This window comes from Notolepis coatsorum (genome assembly GCF_963971535.1).
Source record: "Notolepis coatsorum genome assembly, chromosome: 1".
Lineage (NCBI taxonomy): Eukaryota > Metazoa > Chordata > Actinopteri > Aulopiformes > Paralepididae > Notolepis > Notolepis coatsorum.
Window position 1 is genome coordinate 153,474,311 of NC_140165.1, and position 11,521 is coordinate 153,485,831.

The window sequence follows — 11,521 nt, forward strand, 5'->3', positions numbered from 1 at the left end:
TCTCTCTCTCTCTCTCTCTCTCTCTCTCTCTCTCTCTCTAATGTTCTCTACTGTTGTATGTACCAGGGGTTATGGCTCCTGGATTTCACATCTCAATTTACCCCCAGATAGTCCTGTAAAAAGCTTCCCCTCGTTCTGATTTTCTTTTGTTGTCACTGTCAAGAGGAGAAAAGGGGGTGGGTAACTTAAAGGAAATGGGACCGTGACAGCCACACATACCCCACCCATCCATTCATAGTGGCAGTGTAGTAAGCATGTTTAAAAAAAGCATGTTTAAAAAAAAAAAAAAAAAATGATATGGCAGTGTGTGAGACTCAAACCTGTAGTGATGGTGATGAGGATGATGATCGGGCAGCTTATTCTCTAGGACCGCATTTATAATTGTGCTTAACATTAATCCATTGAATATTGGAAAAGGTATGACACCAGAAGACAGGTCTAGGGAAATGAAATAATCTGAGGTCAACTTTACAGCTTTAAAAAAAATCTATTTCTGCTTGTAATTAAAATAGTATGCTGTGAGAAATAACAGGCCTACGGAACACAGAGAGCTGTGGACTTACTTATTCTACACCACAGTGAGATTATACTGACGCATGTGACATTAACAATATCAACAGAAATATATGAAAGCAGCATGAATGAAAAGGAGACAGCGAGCAATTTTCACAGCCAATTTAAGATTGCAGGGTTGGGTATTGAGGGGGGGGGGGGGGGGGGGGGGGCGCGGAAGACGCTGGCAAACTGCACACAGAGCAGGCTGGCAGCAGAGGCAGCCAGCCTCACAGGCTGCAAAGCAATTTCACTGTTTGGCAATACTGTTGTCTCTGTGTGTGGATTAGAGCTGACACCAGAGCAACTGAGTCATGCTAAATGTGGTACAATGATCACAGGGCTTTTGTTCACAATCTAAAAACCTCACTGCTTCTCAGATTCGTGGACAAGAGTGTGTGGAAACAAGGCTAAGAAATGGTAGGGAATAAGCTGAGCATTATTATGCCGTATGAGCACAACATTGCGACATCGCTAAAACAACAGAAGGATTAATCTACCAACTCTGTGAAGCCATGGAGCCCAAGTTAAAGCACTCACCCATGAAAATCGAAAAAAAGTTTTAAAAAAAGTTATACGGCAGGCTTTATGGTAGAATCCTTGCAAATCCTCACTTTGAAATGTTGTCAAGAATCACTTGGTGATTTAATTTGACAAACCCCCCCACATTTCTGGCCGATACTACAGTCACTTCAAATAGATGCAATTGGATAGTGATATAACTGCACCTGCATATAGGTTGAGTAGCACACACCCTCATCACCTTAGTGTTGAAACAAACCCCCGGTACCCTACTGGCCCAGAGTTGTTTTTGGGCTTGGCAGGACCTGGCAGGCCAGCCCCTGACCCGTCCTTTTCATGGTCGCCCACGGAAATGCCATCTGGCTGGTGTGAATGATTACCACGGCAATGGCCGTGTGACCTGCAGCCAGCAGGAACCAAGGTCACTCCACCTCCGTGCTCTCACTTTTTCTGCCCTCTTTTCATCAGGCTGGAGGAACATTATTCATCTCATCCAACTCTAAGGCACAAATAAACTACACTAGTACACTATCGAACACTTGCACAGTTTGTTTATTGTTATTGATAATTGCACCTGTAATGAAAAATAAATATTTGTGTGGATTGCTCAAACAAATAACAAAGCCCAAGTAGCCTATGGTGAATAACTGAATATAGTGTTCTGCAAGCTAGATGGTAAAACTATTGTGATCATGTTACGCAGCATTAAATGTGCTTCAACCATGCCTGAAAAAGAAATAGAATCTATGAATGAATAGATTTATAATACATCACTGTTCAGAAAGATATAGGACAGGCTACTGGCATGTTGGCAGCAATAAGGCTTAGAATATTTCCCAGTGTTGCTCAACTTTCAGTAAAGAAATATGATTTTTGTTTTGCTTTGTGCAAAGGATTAAGGGTGAAATGAGACGTTGGGCAGAGGAGTGAGCACCAGCAATATCATCTGTAGATGTATATTGACTCTCCTTCTCTAGTTGGCGTGAACCAGTTTGATATTGATAATTCACTTTCAAAACCACAAAAGTCACTAATACAGTATCTGTGTATAATACAACTGTGTAAGCAGGCAATCTAATATTCAGCGATTACCAAAAGTTTGTATTCACACTACATAATCATAACCTGCATTTTTATATTGAGCACCCTATCTTATTTGATCCTGGTATAGCAAACCTTGGGGGGAGCTCTGTTTAGTTCTTCTGAAGCTATTCAATTTCATCTAGGAAAAAAGGGGAATCCATGCATTTGTCATCTATGCTACAGATGGCTCTGGATAAATCAGGTGTAAGACCTTGATAGAACGCTTGTGATTTTATAACAGGCAAGATACGAAATGAACCCCGACGGACATGCACAACAATAGCTCCACTCGCCCTTTGGATCGCCTAAATGAGTAGTCCAGCGACTGGGAGGTAGAATAACATTCGGCCACACAAGACAACCGAGAACAGATCTGATTCCTTCTCGGCAGGCTTTTCCGCGCGGGACCTGAATTGCCATGCTCCTGTCATTTCTCATGTTACAGAACATCAATCATACGGCAGAGACAGTGCCCTTGTGCTGGCGGAGGCTGATTTACAAACATTAGCGGGGAATACAATTACACAGCCCTTGCCCGAATAGCCCAATGCGGCTTGAGAGAGAGACAGAGATAAGAGGGGTGTATTTGGGGGTGATCACTGGGGGAAAAACGTTTAGGTATTCCAACCTTATTTCAAGCACACTCACAGAACCGTTTGGCTCGAATAATACAGCATATCCTGCCGATGTTGTGGTTTAATGCCAACGTTCAAACCCGCTAACGTGTTGTTTTAAGGAGCTTAACGATAGACTAAACAAATTGCTCACCTGACATTTCTATAAAAATGCAAGACTCGTAGAGACAATTTTGTGCAATGAAATACAGGACATTATGCTACTTACTACCTGACATCGATGTAGAAAGCCATCGCCATGTGCTGCAATTGAACACCTTACTCAGTTAAAAACTAAATGCTGAAATATCAAAACAAATGCTGACGTTTCTGATTGAAACTATAGCCTCCCAAAAGAAAAACGCCAAACCATTAAATTAAATGTCTAACAGAACGACTAATGTCAACAAAAAACTTTCCGATTCACGAATAGTCGTTAAAGTTTCCTGCATGGTGCACACAGATTAAGATTCTTATGTATAATCACATAAATATAAACGTATCGGAAGCAGTGCTGAGACATGCAGCAGCCATGCATGGGGTCGTCGACACAAATGGCATAAAACATTAAGCTGGTAAAAAGTTACGTCCAAGAACCAAGAATCACGAGCGCATTAAAAGTTTCCGTACATTTACACTGGTGATGCTCGCTATAAAAAACAGAATCATGTAAAGATGTGTGCTGTCCGCGGTGCTGATCCGCCCGCTGAGCTCCGAGCGGAGGCTACAGAGCGCCTGTGCTACTCTATGGTCGCTCCATCGCTGATCAATGATTGAACTGAACAAAGGCAGAAGAGGATCAATTTCTAATAACTATCAATGCAACGCCGCCGGTTTCGTTTCAAATTGGTCCGCAATGAGATATTTCACATCAGTTTAAAGTACATGACATACTACTAAAAGATATGTAGAGAAAGGTAAGGATAACACTAACCTGAAGCCGCCGTAGATCAAATTTCTTCCAATATTGAAACATCGATCCTACATCGGCGGCCATCTTGGGGGATATTGAAGAGATTTTTTCAGCGGCTGCAATAAATATGTGGGCTGGATCCCCCTCGTTAAACAACCTTTACGATTACGGGCTAGCCTACTTAAAAAGGGGAAAAAAAGAAAAGAAAAAAAAGTAATGAAGAGACCTACACGAGAGCCCACACTGGTATGTTAAGTAAGTCTACCAACATGTTTGGTAGAGGGAAAAGCGACATTTTCGTGAGTCCCCTGGTTTGCAAAAGTAAAAGCAAACTGTATCCATGCGTCTGTCCCGAACATTAACTGGACAATTGCACTTGATTTTGGTTTGGCAAAGTTATCAATACTGACGTATGGGGGTGATCAATACCGTCTGGAAAAAGGAAGGAGATGATGTACCTATAGATTTGTGGAGTTCGTGGGATTTAGCCTATACACTATTAGTATTACCCTGCCATTAGGCACGTGAAAATACAAAATACAAAACACTGAAAGAAAAAGAGGGAACATGGAATTGTGTTGCCTGCACTTTATTATGATTATTATTATTATCATTTAAAAATATATTTTGTTATTGAATGGCACATTATTTGTATTCGTATGCAAACAGTATACATTCTGAGCATATTCTAGTATATTATTCTCTGTAATTTTAAAATCAGATTTCTAGAATAGGGAATATTAATAATAGAAATGTCAAACAATACTTTGTACTAGCTTTTGTGTTGCAAAAGGATCAGATACAATGACATAAAGTCTAACTTAAAAATATTCTTCATATTATCTTTACAATACATATACCCTATACACCATGGTACCTATTATAGCTTACTTCATATAGTTTATCATATCTCACATACTGTAGTTGGCTAGAATATTGATGTCTGTTTAGATGGAGGGTAACCTATGCATTTTGGCAATGCACATTCTGATCAGTAAAGATGGAGAGACCATGTAGATTCACGTTCATGGAAACAAGTAAGGGTATATAGGCTGTATATGGGCACTAGCCTATATAATACCCCTATAGGGTATAAGCCGGGCATGCATAGTTATGATATGATCACATATATTTACATTAGACCAGATCAAAAGTGGGAAAAGAGTTTCCTAAGAACTTCATAAACTTTCCCAAAAATGTCATGATATCAATTCAGATACTGCTCACTGTTAGTATTGGCATATAAGTATTTTATTTAACACTTTACCTAATAAAATATAATGCAGGGACAAACTATTTAGTTTTCTAGGTGCTCTTTTGCCATAATAATCTATTTCACTTGAAAATACTATACACTTGTTCTTCTGTAGAACAATCTTGGAACCATGTGCTCCCCCTGCTGGCACTGTGTAGCCTATGTGTTGTGGTGTCTTTAGAAAGAGACTAAATTTGTAGATTAAGATTGTTTGATTTTCTTCACTAACAACACCATTATCATTCAGTGAAAAACATATATCAAAACACAATGCTTTAATCCATGGTTTCTTAAACCTTTCAAGTCAGGGACTCAAATTAGATTTTTATTTTCTTGTTGTGGGACCTGCAGGCCCATTGAAATATATCACAGAAAATTACTTCTGCTGTCATGTGGGAACCCACCAGAAGAAGGCCTGTGACCTATTTTGGTTATTAACTCGGGGGACAATGAAATTTTATCATGCTATGAAAAACAATTAAGGTTGCTTATTAAAAGTTTAAAGGAACACGCCAGTGTTCGGGAAATGCAATTACCATCTTCTCCAGAGTCAGACATGAAGATAGATACCAATTTCCTCTCTGTGCGTTCAGTAGAAAGCTATCTGGCTGCACGCTAGCATAGCTTAGCACAAATTAATGGAAGCTGATACGGACCACAAGCCTAGCTTATATAACTCCAGGAGAGGTGTCTTTGGTCAACAGCTAGCCTAGCCGTATCCGTTCCCATTCATTTGTGCTAAGCTAGGCTAACTTGCAGCCGGATAGCTTTCTACTGAAGACACAGAGAGGAAATTGGTATCTATCTGGTTGTCTGTCTCTGGAGAAGATTGTAAGCGTATTTCCCATAATGCTGAGGTGTTCCTTTAAGTTTAAGTTATTCAGTTCAAAGCCTATTGCGTTTTATGTCATGTGAAGAAAAATGCAAAACTCAAATGTAATAAATACTTTACTTGTCTGTGATGTGTCTGAAAGCTAACATTTACACCATAGTTACTGTACACTCGAGGATGATGTCAATGACAATCTTGTCACAATACAAACTCCAACACAAAGTCTTCATACAGGCAAGGGTTGGGTGGCTCTGGAAATTAACATAAAACATTCAGGAATCTTCTCGCTGTGTTTTCATACTGGAGAAGACTTATGGACAAGTAGAGGGTTGTTGAGCTGGTGTGCTTTGTAACCAGGGATGTAAAGCCACCTCAATTCAGTTTACCCGCCCTTTTTTTATGTTTTATCTGTGTAATAGTTTAAAGCTGGTATAAATCTTCATAATACAAATCCATATTAAAGATTATAGTTAGTAAGTAGTATCAGATTGATGCAAATTACATGATATATAATACAATTCAGGAAAATTATAGTTTTTTATTTATTTTTTGTATATTGGTGATTGCTGGCATTATATGATCATCGACTAGAGGTCATAATTGACCTATCTCAAATCCTGCCGTCTTTCCTTGATCCTCCAATCACAACTTGCGATTGGAGGATCAAGAAAAGAGAGCGGAGATAGGTCAGTCTACCCACTTTTTATTTTACCATTGCATCACTGATAACCGTACCCTGTATGTCCATGGTGCCATACTTATAGCTGATGGAACAGCCATGCATTCAATACTATCATATTAGAACTCTCAACAGGTCAGTATTTAGACACTTCTGAAACACAAAAGTAAACACATAGGCCAGAGGGTCGAAACACCATCTAATAAAAAGATAAATGCATATGGAGCTGGACTTTGCAATGCTTTCTTTCCTTTTTCCAAGACTAGCACCTCACAATAATCCTTGGTGTGCACTACCTTTCCATTATATGTTAGATTATTCTCACCAATGAAGGAATGTTCTGTGTGCTTAACAAGGATACTACCAAGGGGGCTATTTCATTAATCCTATCTAGTGTTGTTAAGATATTGACAATGAAATGTGATCATGTCTTGACAATTCCAGAATTTCTCCAAGGGGATCAATAAAGGAATATCTTATCTTATATTATCTTATCTTATCTTGTCTTGTCTTATGTAGATACAAGAAGGGGTGATCACATAATGAGTATAGTTCAGCCAGTGTAGAATATGCATCAGCTGCAGCACATATACTCAGAATCATGACGTACAATAAACTATAATCAAATTAGCATAAGCTGGAGGTAAACCAAAATGAGACACATAACAAGTGGCTTTTAGAGGTCTAGTGGCAGTGAATCAAGACCAGTGTTTTGTGCCACTGTAGAAATCAGATACAATGGGTTTCTAGCACTACCTACTGGACAAGAGATGTAAAGGGAAACCAAAACAACAAGGTAAAGTGTGTGTGTGTGTCTGTGTCTGTCTGTGTTTCTGTGTATGTGAGTATGTGTACACACACACACACACATGTGTGTGTTCAGGGTGTGTGGAGTAGTGTGTGTGTGTGAGTGTGTGTGCGTGTGCGTGTGTGTGTGTGTGTGTGTGTGTGTGTGTGTCAAAGCCTATACGGTATGTACCTTCTGGTATGACGTGATTAAAAAATGTGGGCCATCTACTGTACTATGGAGAATTGATTGGGAGGAAGTGAAGACAAATAAACTATAGACCTGATAGTATTCATAGTATGGTAATAAATATTCTTGTAATCCTTTTTTATTATATAGCATTGTATTATTTTGTATTATATTGTATTGTATAGGCTTATACTATAGTAATTGTAGTAAGAATGCATTTTCAAAATATAAATAAATCACAAGTGCATGTTTAATAATAATTAATAATCTATGAATTATAATAATAATTTTGCATATCGGGGGGGCCGTTCATCTGATCGACTTCACGCTCGTAGGTGTATTGCTGAGCAACCACATTTGGTGGACATGTGTAGATATGTGGCGACAGGGGCGCAGTGGGCAATGCGCTCGCCACTAACGCAGGATATGCTGGGTTCGAGCCCAGCTCTCAGTGTTGCTACCAGCTTGGCTGGTCGTTCATACTAACACAATTGGCAGTGTTAGGAGTGGGAAAGCTGGTGGGTGGGGATTGGACGTTGTGGACAGCGACTCCTACAGGTCGGTTGGTGCGCCTGTACAGCAGAATCAGGAAGTAACGGGGGCAGCGTGAGCCTCCCACGCGTTACTCCTCACCACTGAGAGATCGCGCTGTACAGCTGCCTCCTCGTGTACCGGAGGGGACACCTGATGCAAGGCTTGGTCCTCACTGCAGCCGACCAGTGGGAGGCATAGTCTAGCAACGTTCGAGACAGGGGAGGGAAGAATTGAAGGGAGAATTGGCGAGGCGAAAATTGGGATGGGAGAAAAAATATAGAAAAATAAGGAGAAAAAGTGGATAAAAAAAAAAGATATGTGGTGACAGTGGCTCAGGAGGTAGAGCGGTTGTCTGGAAATCGGAAGGTTCCTGGTTAGATTCCCGCTCATCCCAGGGGAGTAGTGTCTGTGAATGTGAGGAACAAAATTGCGCACCATTTACCATTTGACCATAACAAATCTGGTGCCATTTGGCCTATAGTTGCCGCTGTAGTAGTGTCATGTGCTCCTATCTGATTTCACACTGATGAAGGCCGGACGGTCGAAAACGTTTTGTGCATATTAAAACAAACGATATTCCTTGAGTGCGGTCCCTACCCTTTTTTCTACTTGTGACTTACTATTTTTGGACTACGCACCTGTCTGAGCGCAGTGGTTACCTTCTCTACTCCTATCTGTCCTTCACATATCTTGAGAACCGTCTTGAGAATTGACTTCACACTTGCCAGGTGTATTGCTGAGGTAGGTACGTGCAGTGTTGAATGTGAAGTTAATTGGATGCACGGTTCATGATAACCCTGCAAGCAGCAATACCGCCGTTCTCACAACGCTGGAAGTGCAAGCAGCACTTCCAGGGGCCCAGTATGTGTTGAACGCAACGCTGCAAGCAGCACTTCCAGGGGCCCAGTATGTGTTGAACGCAATGCTGCAAGCAGCACTTCCAGGGGCCCAGTATGTGTTGAACGCAACGCTGCAAGCAGCACTTACGAACGGGCCAAGCAGTTACGAACAGCATGTGTCACCAATGGGCACTCGCTCCAAACCGCCACACTTTGAACAAGCACTGCACTAGTTCAATGTAAATGTCTAAAAGTATTTGTTAGTGAGTAACAAGAGTACAAGTACACATTCTGTATGATGTTGTCTTTCAGTATTTGGTAACAGTCTGTCCTCACACATTGACCTCTAAAGCCAGGTGAAAAAAAGGTTGGCTGTTCAGTGATGCTGTCTTTGATTACTTCCTCTTAACTTTAGCAGGCTTGAAGTTTTAAAGTGTCTCATTTGCATCACCTTATCACCTAGTATAAGCCATGTTCTAAAGAACTGGTAAATGCAAGGTTCCAATATAGAAGTAGTGGAGTAGTATATTTTCTATGACGTGTAGTGGAGTAAAAGCATTAAGTTCCATAAGATTAAAACGCTAAAGTAAATAAAAGTACCAGAAAACTGTAATTCAGTGCTTGAGTAGAAGTACTTAGTTACACACATCCACTCTCTCTTTCCCAGCCCTCCTCTCACTCTTATGTGTCCAGTAGAGCAGAAACACCACAACAAATGTTCAATCAAGTGTCATTACTGTCGATCAAATCAATGGGTCTCATTCACCAACGGACTTAAGACAAAAGATCAGGACTTCCGGTATGAGAGCAGACGGATAACACACGTGCGATAGAGCTCCTGGTCAAATGAGCGAAAAAACGGATAAAAAAAGACCCGAAAAGTAATTAAAAAGGAAAATGCTCACGAGAAGTAAGGAAGAGACAACGATTGTGAAGGAAATAGAAATGGAGAACATACGAGAAGGAGAGAATCTGAAGAAACAGAATCCCCGAAGCGAAGCCGAGAAAAGCCAGGCGGAAGAAGGGGGAGGTACCGCTGAGGCAGACACGGGAATGCCAGGATGGGCCATGATCATGCAGGCCGGGATACTGGAGAACATAACAGCGGCGATAAAACTGAACACGGACACGATAAGGAATGATATTGGGAAGCTACGGGAGGAATTGAGGAAGGAACAGGAGGACTTCAGAGGTGAAATGAATACAGAAATCAAAAGGGTGGAGGAGAAGATGGCGGAACAGGACAGAAACGTGACCGAGTTACAGACTAGGACGGCACACGCGGAGGAATGGAACACGGAGATACACGAGGTATTAACATGTGTGATTCAGAAACAAGAACAGATGGAGACAAAGATGTCGGACATGGAGGGGAGGTCACGGAGAAATAACATCAGAATATGGGGACTGAAAGAAGGAGTCGAAGGGAAATCGGTGACCCTATATGTGGAAAAGCTTATCAAAGAACAACTGAAGGAAACGGGACTGGAAAAAATGGAGATACAGAGGGCCCACAGGGCGTTGGCTCCGAGACCACAACCGGACAGACCTCCGAGGGCGGTGATTATTAACTTTCTGAGATTCGAGGTTAAGGAATTGGTACTCAGAACCGCGTGGACCAAGAAGATTGAAATCGAAGGGAAAATCTACTCGACAGCGGTAGCGATAACACGCAGGTCCTACGCGGGACTGAAGAAAACCCTGAAAGAAAACGGAATGAGATTCCAGTCACCCATGACCTCGCTAAGGATTCACTGGGAGGAAGGGGCGGCGATATACGCGACGGCACGAGAAGCAGAGCGAGAGATGAGACGGCGAGGGATGCGGATGACGGAGGACGGAGAAGGAAGGAGGCGGGAGGAACAGACGCGGAGCTTGCAGCAGAGATTGGAGGGAGCCCGCAGGTGGATCAGAGTGGGAGACCGAAACCGGAGGGAGGAGAGAGGAGAAGGCGGAGGTGAAACGTGACGGAGCGAGGACGGAGATGGATGAGGAGGCCAGACGGAGAGGAGGCGGGAGGAGGCGAACGGATGAGTACACGCACAAGAGATTGAAAAAACTATTCAAATAGAGACAAAGTATAGAAACTGAAATAACATATGCATAAGCACACATTCCCAGGTAGAGGCAAGATATAGAAATGAACGTAACGTATACATGGACACATAATACACAAGCTGATGGAGGAAATAAATGGAAATATAACTAGGTTTGATAGGCGAGACACAGAACATACTGAAACAGATACATAGACACACGCTGTGAGTAACACAGTTGGGAGGGATTAAGGGGATAAATGGACATCACATAGAAAATAGAGGAGAGGAAAAGAAAGTAATAAAGGGTACACGGGAGACACCGCACACGGATATGGGAGGAAGGAGGGACAATGAAACATATGAGTCACATTGAGAGGGACCAAGAAAAGAGGGTCTTTGATCAAAAGGAAGGACAGAGCGCTTTTGACCAGGAGCTCGAAAGCAAAAAAAAAAACAGTAAGAAAGCTGGACAAATATGACGAGCGATTGGGGGCAAGGGTTTCAAACCCCCAAGCCGTCAGGAGGGGGCCCCTCGCTAGGAGGGCAATTACCCCTCACCCACCAGCAGGGGACAGGGGGGGACACAGGGACCCCCCGAACGCCTTGGGAGCACTTTATGTAAAGTTTATGTTTTTTATTTATGTTAATCATTATATGTATTCGGTGAAGAGAGCGGAGGCTCC

At 41.9% G+C, this 11,521-nt stretch overlaps 1 protein-coding gene across 1 annotated transcript in view; it reads right to left on the minus strand.

Moving 5' to 3' along the window:
- Positions 1-3,771, minus strand: part of cux2b (cut-like homeobox 2b) — a gene marked incomplete at its 3' end in the record, with an annotated part of 159,122 nt that extends 155,351 nt beyond the window's left edge. The window contains exon 1 of the mRNA XM_084307940.1: positions 3,706-3,771. Within this exon, the coding sequence (XP_084164066.1) occupies positions 3,706-3,768 (63 nt within the window). The 5' untranslated portion in view covers positions 3,769-3,771. The remainder of the gene's footprint in view (positions 1-3,705) is intronic.
- Positions 3,772-11,521: the final 7,750 nt, after the last annotated feature.